This window comes from Phyllobates terribilis, unplaced genomic scaffold (assembly GCF_046119375.1).
Source record: "Phyllobates terribilis strain yellow unplaced genomic scaffold, ASM4611937v1 Scaffold_9__5_contigs__length_417890890, whole genome shotgun sequence".
Taxonomy (NCBI): domain Eukaryota; kingdom Metazoa; phylum Chordata; class Amphibia; order Anura; family Dendrobatidae; genus Phyllobates; species Phyllobates terribilis.
In genome coordinates this window covers 341,369,668-341,386,296 of record NW_027362769.1, presented here as the reverse complement: position 1 = coordinate 341,386,296, position 16,629 = coordinate 341,369,668, and the positions used below count along the sequence as shown (strand labels likewise).

At 46.4% G+C, this 16,629-nt stretch overlaps 1 protein-coding gene across 1 annotated transcript; it reads right to left on the bottom strand.

The window, feature by feature from the left end:
* Positions 1–2,271: 2,271 nt before the first annotated feature.
* GET4 (guided entry of tail-anchored proteins factor 4) lies at positions 2,272–14,708 on the bottom strand. Its single transcript, XM_073648043.1, has 9 exons — positions 14,441–14,708; positions 8,427–8,505; positions 7,654–7,735; positions 6,420–6,569; positions 6,173–6,311; positions 5,957–6,097; positions 5,653–5,728; positions 4,267–4,339; positions 2,272–2,871 (listed from the first exon to the last, which is right to left on the bottom strand). Exons 1-9 carry the CDS (start codon positions 14,590–14,592, stop codon positions 2,780–2,782), a joined length of 984 nt encoding a protein of 327 aa, XP_073504144.1. The 5' UTR covers positions 14,593–14,708; the 3' UTR covers positions 2,272–2,779.
* Between the last annotated feature and the right edge of the window lie 1,921 nt (positions 14,709–16,629).

Here is a 16,629-nt window from a genome sequence, read left to right as displayed (position 1 = left end):
CGTCAAGAATCTCCCTAGACATGGGGGAAAGACGAAAATTGACAAGAGATGTCTTCAAGGTTGGTGTGAATGGTGGAAAAAAAACACATCAAACATCCAAAGACCTGAAGGCCAACCTGGAATAGTCTGGGGTCATGGTTTCAACAAATACCATACGCTGCACATTACACCAAGCAGAGATTTATGGACGAAGGCCAAGGAAGAAGCCCATACTGAAGAAAAGACATAAAAAGGAACGACTGATCATTGCCAAAGATTACGTTGACATACTGCAATCCTTCTGGGAAAATGTTCTGAGGACAGATGAAACAAAAATAGAGCTTTTTGGCAATGCAAAGCAACGGTTTGTTTATAAGCTTCATTGCGCCGTCCGTAAGGAAAAGAACACCTTACCAAAAGTTAAGCATGGTGGAGGATCCATAATGCTGCGGGGTTGCTTTGCTGTGTCTGCTACTGGAGGCCCTGACCGTATCACAGGAATCATGAAATCAGAGAATTATCAAGAGATTTTAGAGCAAAAAAGTCCTACACAGTGTAAGAAAACTTGGTTTGAGTCGAAGATCATGGATCCTCCCGCAAGACAATGACCCAAAGCACACATCCAAAAGTACACAGGAATGGTTGAAAAAGAAAAAATGGGACTGTTTCACAATGGCCAGCAATGAGTCCTAACTAGTTATGAGTGAGCATGCTCGTTACTTGAGATTTATGAGCATGCTCGGGTGTTTTCTGAGCATCTTCAGTGTGCTCGAATGTTATGTTTGAGTCACTCCGTGTGCATTATTTGCACCTGTTTGACAGCTTTAATACAGGTGAGGAAAGCCTGTTTGTTAAACAGTCGCAATTCATGCACACGGAGTGACTCAAACATAACATTCAAGCACGACAAAGATACTTAGAAAACACCCGAGCATGCTCGCCGAAAGGGTTAACAGAACACGCTCGCTCATCACTAGTCCTGACCTCAATCCCTTTGAAAATCTTTGGGGTGAGCTGAAATCTGCCATTGGGAAAAAGAACCCGGCAAACATTCAAGAGCTTGAACAAACTGCAAAGGAAGAGTGGGATAAAATTCCAGCTGAGAAGTGCAAGAAGCTGATAGATGGCTACAAGAAACGTCTGGAAGCTGTCAGCAATGCCAAAGAGTGCGCAACCAAGTATTAATTAGGGGGGCCTATATGGCTGCACATGCTGGTTATTCTGCTTCTTTGAAATTGCAACATGGAAGTTGAAAACAATGTTTTATTGTTGTATTACTTTGAACCACTAATTAAAAAATCCTGAGGATATAACTTTGGTACATTTCCATTTATTTCTGAAGATATTGTACAGTCTAAGCAAAAAAATTGAAGGGGTGCCAATAATGGTGAGCAGCACTGTATTTACATTGATTTATTGCAAACAGCAGAAAGTTTGTATATTTTGCTAATAAACTAATTTGCAATTTAGGATGAATGATTTTGATTGCAATAGTAGCAATCACCAGCCTTACTTATATCATTTAATGGTTTGTGATATAACAGCACCTCGTGGAAATGACAAACTCAGCTCTGCTGCATCCTATCCTGCAAGTAAGTATTCAGCCACAACCTGAAGAAGAGAGATAATCTGTATTAAAACGTAGTCTCTTAACACTTTAGTGGCCCGGTTATATGAATTTATATGAAGCACAGACATGTGAAGTGTACTGAAAATTAAACGGCAGTTTGCACAATTCTTGTTCTTCCAGGGCGCTTTTGCATAGCAGATTCGGCGGAGGTCTTATCTATGCATTTGGAGACGGAGCGTGCTGCTTTGTCTCCTAGGTTCCTGTATTTAGCATAGTTGGGATGTAATGTGACTTTTTAGAGACATTCTGCAATACAAAGTATCGAGAAACATAATGGGTCAGCGCTGCAGTACCAGCCACAGCCTACAGACCAGAGGGGAGCTTTCCTAATCTCCCGTAATCCAGATCACATTCTATGAGACTTTATACCTTACATATAATACAAATGAATTTCCTACACCTCCAACTGCAATTCTTAGGAATCCTAGTAACAGAAAAGACAAGCACTGGCCGCCGATCGTAAGATACACGGTATGATTTATTCCATAGCACTGCATTACTCTGTCCCACCGATTCCAGCACTTCTCTGCTTTTATAAATAAAACGACAGTGTCAGTGCCAACGTGATGCCCCGGTATTGTACTGAAGGGAGGAAAATGTACAAAAATCACTGAAATCGGTAATAAATATTGCATATTAAAAGAAAGTCCACAGTAATTAAATAAATTGAAAGAGGTGTTTTTATATTGGCGGTGCCCCCCCAACAAACAAGGTATTCACATGATGGTGGGGAGGGAGAAGTCCCAAATCCTCATGATTTTAGGTATAACTCATGTGGTCATGATAACACTTAGCGCTTGGCTGTGACATTAAGCTACGGACGAGTGACATGATCGAGGAACACGAGAGGTTGATCTGCTTGGCTATCACATTGTAAGAAAACCATGTGCTTGCTTGGCATTCATAGAAAGAATAAAAAATATATATATATAGCAGAGCTGGGAAGGTCTACCGCCGACATTCGCTCTATTCACTATTCCTTTCAGTTACCCCCCCAGTGACATCATTTATTTAGTTAATCTTCCATCATCGGGATAAGAGGACAGCTCGTTACGGCTGCTCACAAATGACTCTTCAAAGACTCGGATCATGGAATGAAGTCTTTTGGGCTCCAGTTTTTTGTTTTATTGTTCTGAATCATGCAGCTCCTAATCACATATTCTCTCTGGCTCAATCTAGCTCGATGGGACTGCTGTCATCCTGCCCGTCTTCCACGTCATCATCCTCATCCCCGGCTCCCATTAGGCTATTTAACAGGTTACCTTAAGAAAAAAAAAAATAAAAAATAGTAAAAATTTAAGACACTAATGACATTAATAAGTTTGTGTGAAAGACGAAGAGGGTTTAAAAAATATATATATTATTAATAACAAAAATAAATAATCATTATTATTTGTAATATTTATTTTTTTATTACGGTAATTAATAGATAAAAATATATATATATCTTATTTATTACCTATTTAATAAAAATAGATATTTTCTTCATTATATTTTTTATCTATTTTTATTAAATATATTATTTGTATCTAATAAAAAATATTCTTTATTAGATCTTTTTATTAAACTGTTTTTTTATTTGTTTATTTTTATCTGTTTAATAAAAATAGATAAATATATTTTATTGAATAGATAGATAACATATTTTTTATTTTTATCTATTTAATAAAAAATATATTTTATATTTTTTATCTATTCAATAAAAATATATTTTTATGTATTTTTATTAAATAATAGATAAAAATAAGATACATAATAAATAAATAATATATTTATCTTATTGGATAAAAATATTTATTTTTATTAAATAGATAAAAATAAAAATAGCAGCTATAACATTTCTTCATTAAAGGGGTTCTGGATGGGTGATGACTTGTTGATTGGTGGGGGTTCGGCTGCTGGGAACCACACTGATTAGCAAAGGCAGTGTGCACGCTACATTCATTCCCTATGGGGGTGCACTCGGCTTTTTCTGCCAGTCCCATAGAGAATGAATGGAGTGGTAGTCGGGCGTCCAACCTGCTGCTCAAGTTTTGAACAGGAATAAAATTGCTCTCTTGATGGGTGCGAATCCCAACAATGAAGAAGCGACAATGCCACCTACTGCTGCAGTAATGGCAATATCTGGTGCTTAGTAGACCCTGATTTTGCCCCAGTGTAACTGGCCTCGGTTACAGTGGAAATAAGGTGTGGAAAAAAAAAAATAAATAAATAACCATTCCTTACCCCATGAGTGGTCCAGCGTTCCCACGTTCCATCCATCATCACCTGCCCCCTGAAGAATCACTGGCCGCAGAAGGGAGGTTTGCCTGGACGGCACGTGACTACTGAGGCCAGCGATTATGTAGTGGTCAAGTGGCTGGTAGTCAGACTCATCATTGCAGGACTGTCAGGAACCACCCGTTAGTGGGTTATTCAATGGGTTATTTACGCCGGAGCTAAGTTTTGTAAAAACTACCCTTTACCAGGACCCGATAAAGGTCTTGGGTTGAATATGTGCAGCACAGCCGCGTCCGATATTGCACTATTCACATGAATGGGACAGAGCTGCGATACCAGACACAGGCAGGCGTGAGGCCATTTCTGGGGAGGATGAAGAGTTAAAAAGGTCCCATTGATAACTGTGTGCATGTGCTGTATTTTTAGACTCCACTCACCTAATAATCCCCCATAGGAAGACGACTGTTTAGGAGGTACACCGAAGAAAATCTGTCCTATCCTGTCCAAATACTGCAAAAGATTAAAAGCAGAAGATGTGACCTGTAATAACCTGACGCGCAGTGTAACAAGGATCTATAAATGCAAGGTTACTTATAGGTGCCATATCTGAGATGCACACTAGATGGCGCCACGTGCACAGGATACAATACAGCACACAGGCACGGCATATTCCATCAATGCCCAGAAAGCGAGAAATACTAGCGGGCACAGTTTAAAGGGGTTTGGCTATAATTAACATATACACACACACAGGTATACACCATACACACACACACACCTCAAAAAAATAAAGGGAGCACTCAAATAACACATCCTAGATCTGAATGAATGAATGAAATATGGAAATCAAATTTATTAACCAATGGAGGCCTGGATTTGGAGTCACTCCCAAAATTAAAGTGGAAAAACACACTACAGGCTGATCCAACTTTGATGTAATGTCCTTAAAACAAGTCATAATGAGGCTCAGTATTGTGTGTGGCCTCCACGTGCCTGTATGACCTCCATACAATGCCTGGGCATGCTGCTGATGAGGTTGCGGATGGTCTCCTGTGGGATCTCCTCCCAATCCAGGCCTCCATTGGTTAAGACATTTGCTTTCCATTGATGATTTTTGTGTGATTTTGTTGTCAGCACATTCATCTTTACACAGAACAAAGTATTGAATGAGAATATTTCATTCATTCAGGTGTAGGACTCTCCGGTGGGCCCTGGCAGGCCCTGCATTGCATTGCAGCAGTTCACTTGCTGTTTACACAAAATGATATGCTGCCGAGAATAATGATTTTAAAGTAAGCTTAAAAATCATTGCACCCGACAAACGAGCGCTTTGCAGATTTGATAGGGGATTGCTGGATTTTTTTGACGAGTCGATAGTTGGGAACAATGATTTTCTCTGGTGGACACAAACTACTCCAGTCTGATGCTGTATAGATCAGCGGGGGTCTACCCCGCACCATCACCAATAAGTTATTAACTCAAACAGCCGGATAAAATAGTAAGTGAATAGGATCTGTTCTGCAGTACCGGGCAGCAGCCGCTACACATTGATCGGAGTGGTGCAGTGCAGCGCTGATCAGCATTTATATCCGGAGCAGACAATTTCTGATCGTTGGGGGGCTGGCTGTCGGACCCCTTACTGACCAGATGAATCACATGAGCCATAAAAGCCCTTTAATTGAATCTACAATATATTGATGTTACCGTGTAGCTCTGATCTACTTGATTTGTGAATATTTTAGTGAAGAGACTTCCGATTTTACCAGGTTCTGCCGCCTCCTGTATACGGGTGAAGCCATCTAGTCCGATCCGTTCCCACCTACCTCATTATACATAGGGTCTCTTTTTAATGACGGCTGGTACTGTTCACACAATACAGTAAATACGGTTAATTTCCCACTGGAGATAAAAAAAAAAAAAAAAAAAAGTCAATTAACCAATTATAAATAAAAAACAGCTTTGGATTAGTGGAGACGTGACATGTCAGAAATAGATGATAGCCCTTAGGATGGCACCTGATAAGTTCTGCCCTGTGTGGCGCTCGTCTGATGCCGCCTTCTCCTACAGTGGTCTTGACAATCAAGACCTTTTCTAACCTCTCAGCAAAAAGGACAAAACGAGACGTACCCCTCTACAGCCAGTAGTAAAAACCAAATGAAGTTTAAAAGGGGCTGTACAAATGGAGGACCCCTCTCTATGGACGGATGCTTCTCTGTGTACGTCGTGAAGACCACTGAAGCGCTTGATTTATTCTTTAAACAGAGAAACCTGGAATTTAAAAAAAATGCTTTTGAAGCTTTTGTCTACCACATGGTAGAGCTATCACATAAATGCCAGACTTACTGCAGGACAGCCTGGGCCACGAACATGTCCACCTCGCTGCGATAGCCTCGGGTGGAGGAATATTCTACTAACATATTTGCGCAGCCTTCCCCGTCGGAGGAGTGCAAGAAGTGGTAACGAGATTCATAGTAGTTCTGCTCTGAAAAAGGAGACTGAACTATTAAAGGGTGTGTACACTTTTGCATTGGAACCATTGTTTCCTTGGTTCCCCAATACATCTGCGCCGTTGATCAGCGCCGCGGCCTACCTTTCCACAGTGTGATGGCCAGTAACTGGTGCAGCTTGGGGTGACCTAATTTCCCTGATCCTCCGGTCGACCACTTCAGGGCTCGGGATACAAAAGCTACTCGCTCCGGAGAATTTGGATCCATCAAACTGAACAATTTGGCCAAGTTTTCTGCAAAAATCAAATTAAAAAGAACAAAAGTTAAGATTAAAAGGCAGAGAGAGATCAACCGCTCTCGTGCACATTATGAGCTGCAGCCTTTATAATCTTAAAGATGCATTGACAATTCATCCCAGCTGAAATCCCCCAGCATGCCCTGCACAGGTGATTTGCATTCAGGGAATTATCATACTAAGCAGTTTGTCAACCGCTTTGAAATGAAAGCCCGCCACCAGAATTGTGAATACAGCTCTGAAGTATAATAATAAGTAATTCTGGATGAATGCTAGACACATACGTCGATGTGTTAAAAACCTGATAACTAGTATAGCAGACCATGTTATTGTGAATACTACCATTGGGGGGTCTCCGACAGGGATTTGTGACGTCCAGAAAAACGTATTGGCATACCTGGCGAAGAGCAAAGTCTGGTTGGAAGCTTTGCCTTTCAGAAGACCCCCCATGTGTCTGAAATACCACCCCCCATACAACCCAGAAAGAATATCTGTAGGAGTGTGCAACTTGCAGCTAGGATAATAATAGTGGGTCCAACATCGGGGGCCCCACCAATCCTGAAAATGGAGGGGCTCTAGGTATGGTGTAGCGGGTGCTCCTGACCACCGGGTTGTGCAAGGAGCTGCAGTCAGTCTCATTCACTTATCTGCATGCTTGAGTTCGATCCAATATTCAGATCGCACTCGGCCATGCAAGTCAATGAGTGCGTGGAAACCATTGGACTGCACTTGGATGACATCTGAGTGTGGTCCGAATTCACAATGAAGAAGATGGAAAAAATATTTCTCCATCTTCTCATCTGAGAGAATCGGATCACACACTGATCAGTGTCATTTGCATAATCGGCCTGATTGTGTCAGTGGTCTGCACCAGCTCTCATTCTCAGGACTGGCTGGACCCCCAGCGATCAGACAGTGATGGCATATCCTAGCAATGCACCCTCATCTTATAGGACGGCAATGTCCCTTTAAGGAAATCTATTTCAAACACAGAAAAACAAAGTGATATTTTCTGACCTGGAACAATGAGGCCCCATGTGAACATGATCTAAAGCAACATCTGATTCCTCACCAGAACTCACCTAACAATTCATCCGTCACTTTAGCTTCCGATTTCTCTAGCGCTTCCAGAACGAGCATGGACAGATCAGCCGCGCTATTTTGCTTCAAGGGGAATAAAAAAAAAAAATGAAAAATGTAAAGTAACAGCAATGCTTCTCTGGATACATAGATTGAGGCGATCTTTAGCTGGATCTTTCATCAGAAATTAATGGGGGTTGTTAAATGGGTGAAATTGCAAAGTGCTTCTCAAAAATGTAGCGATTTTTCGGTCTATAGGTAACGTGGCGGAGCTGAGGTGTCCTAGGTAAGAAGCGCAGAACGTACAGACTCTGCTGTACAGCTTCAACCGCTGCTCTGCCCCAGCGCCCCAGACGCTCGGCGACCTCGACCCGCCGACCTCGACTCTGCTCCCATGCTGTAAAGCAAAGCTGCCTCTACTAGCGCCACTGGAAAACGCAGAGTCCGGACCAGTGGCTCTATGCTTTGCAGCCTGCTCACGCCGCTCTGAAGTTGGCAGGTTTGCTGGATCCATCCAACCTGCCCGAGTCCCCTCGAGCAAAGTTCAGACCAGAGGCGCGACCATGCTGTGGTCTGAACTGTCAGTCTTCGGGAGCACACTGCTCCCCCAGCACATAAGGAGGCAGAGGAGCGGTGAGCTCCTGAAGAAAGAAGATGAGAACAGTCCATTAAACGATCGATCCCCACAATATATTCTACCGCATTACCTATAATACCGCCACTCATTATAGAGAAGCAGCGCATCACCGATAAATAATACGGAACATGTTCTTACTTGACCATGGCTGAAAAATAGCAGAGCCCCGGAGTACATTAGTTCTCTTGCTTCGGCATGTTTGTTCTGGGACATGTATCTGCAACAGAAGGAAATAGGGGATAATTATACCAGAAGCACCGGATGAGGCGGGCTGAGCGGACGGGGGCACAAGTAACCCCATCAGAGTCAATGGGAGACCACCGACAACAGATGTCAAAACATCATGGCTCATGTTATAGGGAATTCGTCAGCAGTGGTGAAGCTGCATAGACCCTCGTCCATCAATAAAAACGATACATCTGATACTTACAAAAAAAAAAGCATCACTCATATGAAATCCAGGGTAGAAACCATATGCAAATCAGGCTGGAAGTGGACTAACACGCCCCCAGTGCACCTCCTGCCTGATTTGCATACAGTTTCTACCCTAGATTTCTCATGAGCGGCACATCGGATCTCTGCAAAAGTAAAAAAAAAAAAATATTTTTAATTATCACTTTTATAGAAGTATGAGCCCATATAGAGCCATACACAATAAGAATGTGCTGACCGGTTCCCTTTAAGGCCTAGTCTGACATCAGCAAAAAAAAAAGCCAAAACATTCAGTCACAACCCAAGAGGTAACGTTCCTCCTTGTGGAGAGTAACACGCCAGGCCTGGCATATCATAGTGAGGAGACTTTTAAGCCATGCAATGCTGGGAAATTAAATATGCAAATTGCCTCTTCAGAGAAGAAGAAGACTAGTAGCGCCATCTATTGGAAGCAGCGATCTTAAAAGTAAATATCGACCCTTTAACAAACCTCATCATATTACTTATGACCAGAATCTCAAATTGCAGACATGGTGTTTCAGGGTATTGCCCCCTCATCAGTGCAAAGTATGAAATCTGATTTAACTAGGTGAGAGGCTCTGGACTGGGGTTGTCACTCTCCACAAGGAGAAACATTACCCCCCCTAGACCTCAGTCCAGAGCCTCTCATACAACCAAATCAGATCTCATACTTTGCACTGACGAGGGGGCAACACCATGAAACAGTGTCTGCAAATTGAGATTCTGGTCTGGCTTTTATCCCAAGTCATATTGAACGACTCGTTAAAGGGTCAATGGTGACTTTTAGGATCACTGCTTCCAATAGGTGGCGCTAGTGTTCATGTCCTCTTCCTCTCTGAAGAGGCAATTTGCATATTTAGTCACAAGCCAATAAATAGGTGGCACTAGTGAGGTTCTCAGCACATCGGCCTATACACCCTATGATATTAATGTATCGTCACGTTCCTAATATTCCGGTTAGTTTTGCCGAGTAACATCCAAAAACAGGTCTGTCCGGTCTGATAAATCATGAAGACGACGCGCCAGCGGTGAGATGCGGGAAGGAGTCAGGATCTATTGCAGGACAGCTTCACTCCCAGAAGTTTAACCCCTTTGATGCTGTGATCAATTACAACTATGGCATCTAATCAGTTAGGCCCTATTCAGCTTTTGGCTAACACATATGTTCTATGGACAGAGCTGCTGCCCATGATAGTCTATGGGGCCCTTTACATATCCATGTCCCTGTTGATCCGAACCATGGGTCTAAATCAGTGTTTCCTAAACCCCATCCTCACGGCCCCCACAGGTCATGTTTTCAGGATCTCCTTTGTATTACACAGGTGATTGAAGTACCATCAAGGCATCAGGAATTCTCTCAACTGTGCAATACTAAGGAGATCCTGAAAACATGACCTGTGGGGGGCCGTGAGGATGGGGTTTGAGAAACACTGGTCTAAATCAACCACCTCTGTCACCCCATCTATCCTGGCAGTACGATCATAGGGTGTCACTACGTCTTCACGGCAACTGGGTACCTAGCTAAGACCCCCTAAGTCTTCAAGTGAGCACATTCTGGTGGGGAGTTGGTAACTTTTTATTACCGGTCTTTTACTGAGCTCCTTTCTGCTTGATTTATGACCACATCAAAGTTCAAAGAAAAAGTTACACATGTGGAATGAGCTCGCTGATGGATTCTCAGAACACTCATCCTGAAACAAAAATACTGCAACATTTTCAATGCACAGAAAAAAGGTAAAATTATATAATATTATATATATATATATATATATATATATATATATATATAGTACAGACCAAAAGTTTGGACACACCTTCTCATTTAAAGATTTTTCTGTATTTTCATGACTATGAAAATTGTACATTCACACTGAAGGCATCAAAACTATGAATTAACACATGTGGAATTATATACTTAACAAAAAAGTGTGAAACAACTGAAAATATGTCTTATATTCTAGGTTCTTCAAAGTAGCCACTTTTTGCTTTGATGACTGCTTTGCACACTCTTGGCATTCTCTTGATGAGCTTCAAGAGGTAGTCAAGAAAATACAGAAATATCTTTAAATGAGAAGGTGTGTCCAAAAGTTTGGTCTGTACTGTATAATATATATATTTATTTATTTTTTAGGCTGAAATATGTATTTCAGTGGAAACAACTTGTGTCCAAATGTTTCCATTGAGAAAAAAAAACAAAATCAATATAGTAACTGAATGGTGGCGTCAATTACAGAGCATCATCTAAATGGATATTTACATAGGAAAAAAAAAAAAAGTTATGGCTCCTGGAAATTCTTGGATGAAATAAGAAAAGCTGCATTGTCCCGGGGTAAATAACTAGAAATAATTGCTAGAAATGTGGCGGAGTCTTGGAGGGAACATTTTGCTAGATTTGGTTTTCTTGACCTACCCTGATGTCGTTTTAAGTCCCTGTACACATGAGATGGCTGCTGGGCGAGAGGTTTCGCCTGATCACCCATCCAGCGGTCGTCTCTCCCATACACAGGCGCTCCTGTGTTCTCTACGACAAAGCCGTCGCCAGAAATCTCTGCCGGTGGCCTGAAATCAGACATGGCTAAACATCACCTCCCCCCATCCGCAGTCGGCCAGAGCCCCCCATACACCGACTGTCAGATAACCCGACGACATTATGTGTATATTGGTCACTTTAATGCAAAAATCTGAAACATTTTGGAGGGTTAACAAACTTTCAAGCATCACTGTACTGGCGAGGAGCGGTCCGCTCCTCACATTCTGGGCGCCTGCTGCGCTTGCCCCTTGACCAGACCATAGACCGGCTGTCACAGAGGAGTGAACAGGACGCTGGCAGAATTTAAGTGCTCTCTGGATGGCGCTAGAGAGCGATTTCTTCCTTCTGTGGGGGAGCTCATTTGCATATTCATTTCTGAGCCCCCACAACCCTTTATGGCGGCAGTAATTTAAGATTATGGAGCATTAGGGGGCACGTGATGTGACTGCATGCTGTCACGCCTCATAGCGTGGCCAGGAGAGGAGCTGTCCCCCTGCCTCATAGCGTGGCCAGGAGAGGAGCCACGACCCCACGAGAGGAGCTGTCCCCCTGCCTCATAGCGTGGCCAGGAGAGGCGCTGTCCCCCTGCCTCATACAGTGGCCAGGAGAGGAGCCACGACCCCAGGAGAGGAGCCGTCCCCCTGCCTCATAGCGTGGCCAGGAGAGGAGCCACGACCCCAGGAGAGGAGCTGTCCCCCTGCCTCATAGCGTGGCCAGGAGAGGAGCCACGACCCCAGGAGAGGAGCTGTCCCCCAGCCTCATAGCGTGGCCAGGAGAGGAGCCACGACCCCAGGAGAGGAGCTGTCCCCCAGCCTCATAGCGTGGCCAGGAGAAGAGCCACGACCCCAGGAGAAGAGCTGTCCCCCTGCCTCATAGCGTGGCCAGGAGAGGGGCCACGACCCCAGGAGAGGAGCTGTCCCCCTGCCTGATAGCGTGGCCAGGAGAGGGGCCGCAACCCCAGGAGAGGAGCTGTCCCCCTGCCTCATAGCGACCCCAGGAGAGGAGCTGTCCCCCAGCCTCATAGAATGGCCAGGAGAGGAGCCACAACCCCAGCCTCATAGCGTGGCCAGGAGAGGAGCCGCGACCCCAGGAGGAGAGGAGCTGTCCCCCTGCCTCATAGCGTGGCCAGGAGAGGAGCCGCGACCCCAGGAGGAGAGGAGCTGTCCCCCAGCCTCATAGCGTGGCCAGGAGAGGAGCCGCGGCCCCAGGAGAGGAGCTGTCCCCCAGCCTCATAGCGTGGCCAGGAGAGGAGCCGCGGCCCCAAGAGGAGAGGAGCTGTCCCCCTGCCTCATAGCGTGGCCAGGAGAGGAGCTGTCCCCCAGCCTCATAGCGTGGCCAGGAGAGGAGCCGCGACCCCAGGAGAGCTGTCCCCCAGCCTCATAGCGTGGCCAGGAGAGGAGCTGTCCCCCTGCCTCATAGCGTGGCCAGGAGAGGAGCCACAACCCCAGGAGAGGAGCTGTCCCGCTGCCTTCTATCCTGCCAGGAGAGGAGCCACGACCCCAGGAGAGGAGCAGCCCCTGCCTTCTATCCTGCCAGGAGAGGAGCCGCAACCCCAGGAGAGGAGCCGTCCCCCAGCCTCATAGCGTGGCCAGGAGAGGAGCCGCGACCCCAGGAGAGGAGCCGTCCCCCAGCCTCATAGCGTGGCCAGGAGAGGAGCCGCGACCCCAGGAGAGGAGCCGTCCCCCAGCCTCATAGCATGGCCAGGAGAGGAGCCACAACCCCAGCCTCATAGCGTGGCCAGGAGAGGAGCCGCGACCCCAGGAGGAGAGGAGCTGTCCCCCTGCCTCATAGCGTGGCCAGGAGAGGAGCCGCGACCCCAGGAGGAGAGGAGCTGTCCCCCAGCCTCATAGCGTGGCCAGGAGAGGAGCCGCGGCCCCAGGAGAGGAGCTGTCCCCCAGCCTCATAGCGTGGCCAGGAGAGGAGCCGCGGCCCCAAGAGGAGAGGAGCTGTCCCCCAGCCTCATAGCGTGGCCAGGAGAGGAGCCGCGGCCCCAAGAGGAGAGGAGCTGTCCCCCTGCCTCATAGCGTGGCCAGGAGAGGAGCCGCGGCCCCAAGAGGAGAGGAGCTGTCCCCCTGCCTCATAGCGTGGCCAGGAGAGGAGCCGCGACCCCAGGAGGAGAGGAGCTGTCCCCCAGCCTCATAGCGTGGCCAGGAGAGGAGCCGCGGCCCCAGGAGAGGAGCTGTCCCCCAGCCTCATAGCGTGGCCAGGAGAGGAGCCGCGGCCCCAAGAGGAGAGGAGCTGTCCCCCAGCCTCATAGCGTGGCCAGGAGAGGAGCCGCGGCCCCAAGAGGAGAGGAGCTGTCCCCCTGCCTCATAGCGTTGCCAGGAGAGGAGCCGCGGCCCCAAGAGGAGAGGAGCTGTCCCCCTGCCTCATAGCGTGGCCAGGAGAGGAGCTGTCCCCCAGCCTCATAGCGTGGCCAGGAGAGGAGCCGCGACCCCAGGAGAGCTGTCCCCCAGCCTCATAGCGTGGCCAGGAGAGGAGCTGTCCCCCTGCCTCATAGCGTGGCCAGGAGAGGAGCCACAACCCCAGGAGAGGAGCTGTCCCGCTGCCTTCTATCCTGCCAGGAGAGGAGCCGTCCCCCAGCCTCATAGCGTGGCCAGGAGAGGAGCCGCGACCCCAGGAGAGGAGCCGTCCCCCAGCCGCATAGCGTGGCCAGGAGAGGAGCCACAACCCCAGGAGAGGAGCTGTCCCCCTGCCTTCTATCCTGCCAGGAGAGGAGCTGTCCCCCTGCCTTCTATCCTGCCAGGAGAGGAGCTGTCCCCCTGCCTTCTATCCTGCCAGGAGAGGAGCTGCCCCTGCCTTCTATCCTGCTCATTACACCCTGTTATATAAAGGCACAGTCCTAGGCCCAGACAATAAGGAGCCGGATTCAGGGCTGTGCAGGCGCAGGACGAGCCCATAGCAACTACACAGCGCCAGCCAATCAGCGGCGAGGAACTTGTCACAACTTCAACCGGCTAAAGAGTTAATTTACAGTCCTCAAGAGAGTGACACAGCACGCAGCCAATCAACAACCAATTCTTAAAAGGCCCGGCCCTATTCCCTAGCAACCAGAACGCCACCAGCCAATCATACGTCACTTAAGGAAAGACGGGCCTTAGAAAGCTCTGGAACATTGTAGTCCGGAGGAAGAATCGTGGAAAAGCAGAAGCCCCTCCCCCTAACGTACCTGAAGAACAACGTGCGGTACATCTGGTGGGCCTCGTAGTAGTCTCCCTTCTCCACGCTGGCCCGCAGCTTCCCCTCTACGCGCTGTACCCCGCCTCGATTCCGGGCGCTGCCTTTGGAGCCCTCCTGCTCTGCCATTGCAGCAGCCATCATAGGGACGGCACAGAGACGTCACCTCAGCTGCGCACTGATCGTCACACACTCTCGTGCCGTCTCTTCCGTACGGATGCCGAGTTCGGTCCAAAAAAGAAAAAATGGCGAAGTCACCAGCGTGTCACGTGAGCTGGGTTCCTCCCTCTGATTGGTGGATATTTTCACATAGCCGACACCACATCGTCCTACAACGGTCAGAACGTCCTGCGCCTCTCAGCTGTGCGCGCCGCTCTGCCCGACCCCACAGGCCTTTATTTGACCCCTTCAATTTTCTGTATCTTCCATTTTGCCTTCACATGTGGTTGTGTTTAACCCCTTCCTGGACAGACAATTTCTTTTACTTTTGTTTTTTTTTCCATTCACATAGCTTTTTTTTTTTTTTCAATTTAATAAAAAAAAACTTTGCAAAAAAAAAAAAAAAATTTGTTTTTGTCGCCATAATTTTTTTATTTCTCCGCGGATGCAGAAGGGCCGGAGCTTGTGTTTGTGGGCCGAGCTGTGGTTTTATTTCCTTCCATTTTGGATTACATATGATTGTATGTTTATTGGATTTTTATTGGATTTTTTTTGGATATGTTTATTTTCAAAGGGGCGAGTCAGACGGCATCTACACTCAACATTGATGTCTCAACACTAGGAAGGAATTCTGGAAATCACAGGATGGATAGATGTTACTGATCTCCAAGTGGTGACGTAATAATCAAAACATCTCGGTTTATTCAACATGGATTATGAGCCGAAACCCCCGTACTTACAGCGAATGGTCGTCTGAGGAATGTTCTGCCACTTTGCCAAATCATCAAGATCCGCTGCTGGCAGCTCCTTTTTGTAATTCCCAACCTATGATCTCCCTGATGTGCCCGATGGGAGACGCAGCCCATGGTGACACGTTTAGGCCACGTTTGGAATTGATTTTTCTTAAGCCATATCGGGAAAAAAAAAAACGGATGTCACACTGATCCAAAACACTGATGGTACCGGTATTATACCGACATGTGAATGAGGCCTATTACAGGGAGTAGGATCAGTGTCACATCCTCTAGTGAAGGCCTCTTAATGGAATTAGCCCATGTGGTCTTCAGATGGAGCTATACTCTTCAGCGATGAGTCCCGTTTTTTGTCTTGGGTGCAATTAGAGCTGGAGATTCAGCTAGAGACTACGTGGGCAACACCATGTGAGAACGTCGCACCAGTCCTACTCCTGGGAATACAATACATGGCAGCCGGACCCCTCTAGTCTTCATTCCAGGTTTACTAACAGCTCGGTGTTCAATAAATTCGTTTTTAAAAGAAGTGGTACAGCCATTTCTCCAAAGTGTCCCAGGAGCCGTTTTTCAACACAACCCCTTGTTGCTTGTGCTACTGTGAGCAGCCTGCGTGGCCTAAACGTGCTCCCATGACTGCAGCGTCTCCAGAGTTGTCTCCCATCGAGAACATCTGGGACATCCTTGGTCGTCAATTACAGAGGGAGCTGCCAGCAGCGGATCTTGATGATTTGCCCAAGTGCATTCAGTGTAGCAGAACATTCCCCAGACAACCATTAATAACCTCACTGATATCAGCCGAGACTGTACGTGTGAGGATTTGCAATTTTAGTCAGAAGTATTTCCCAGAATTCGCCTCTGATAAAAGCTTTAACCCCTTCCCAACCGGGCGATTTTCCATTTTTGCGCTTTAGTTCCTTCCTCCCCTTCTGCAAAGAGTTATAACTTTTATTTTTTTCATCCACGTAGCTGTATGAGGGCTTGTTTTTTGCTTAATGAGTTATAGATTGCAATGACACCGTTCATTTTACCATCTCATGTACTGGAAAACAGGGCAAAAGTTCCAAGTGCAGTTAAACTGGAAATAAAACACAATTTCGCCATTGTTTTTATGGGTTTTGTTTTTACTGTGCTTCAAAAAGTACTTAGGAACATGGCTGGTATGACCACAGGGATCATAAACTTCTAAAGGTGTTTGTCGTGTTTGTTTGTTTTTTTAGTGCTTTTGGCATCCGTAGCGCTTTAAAAAAATATATAAATAACATGACCATCT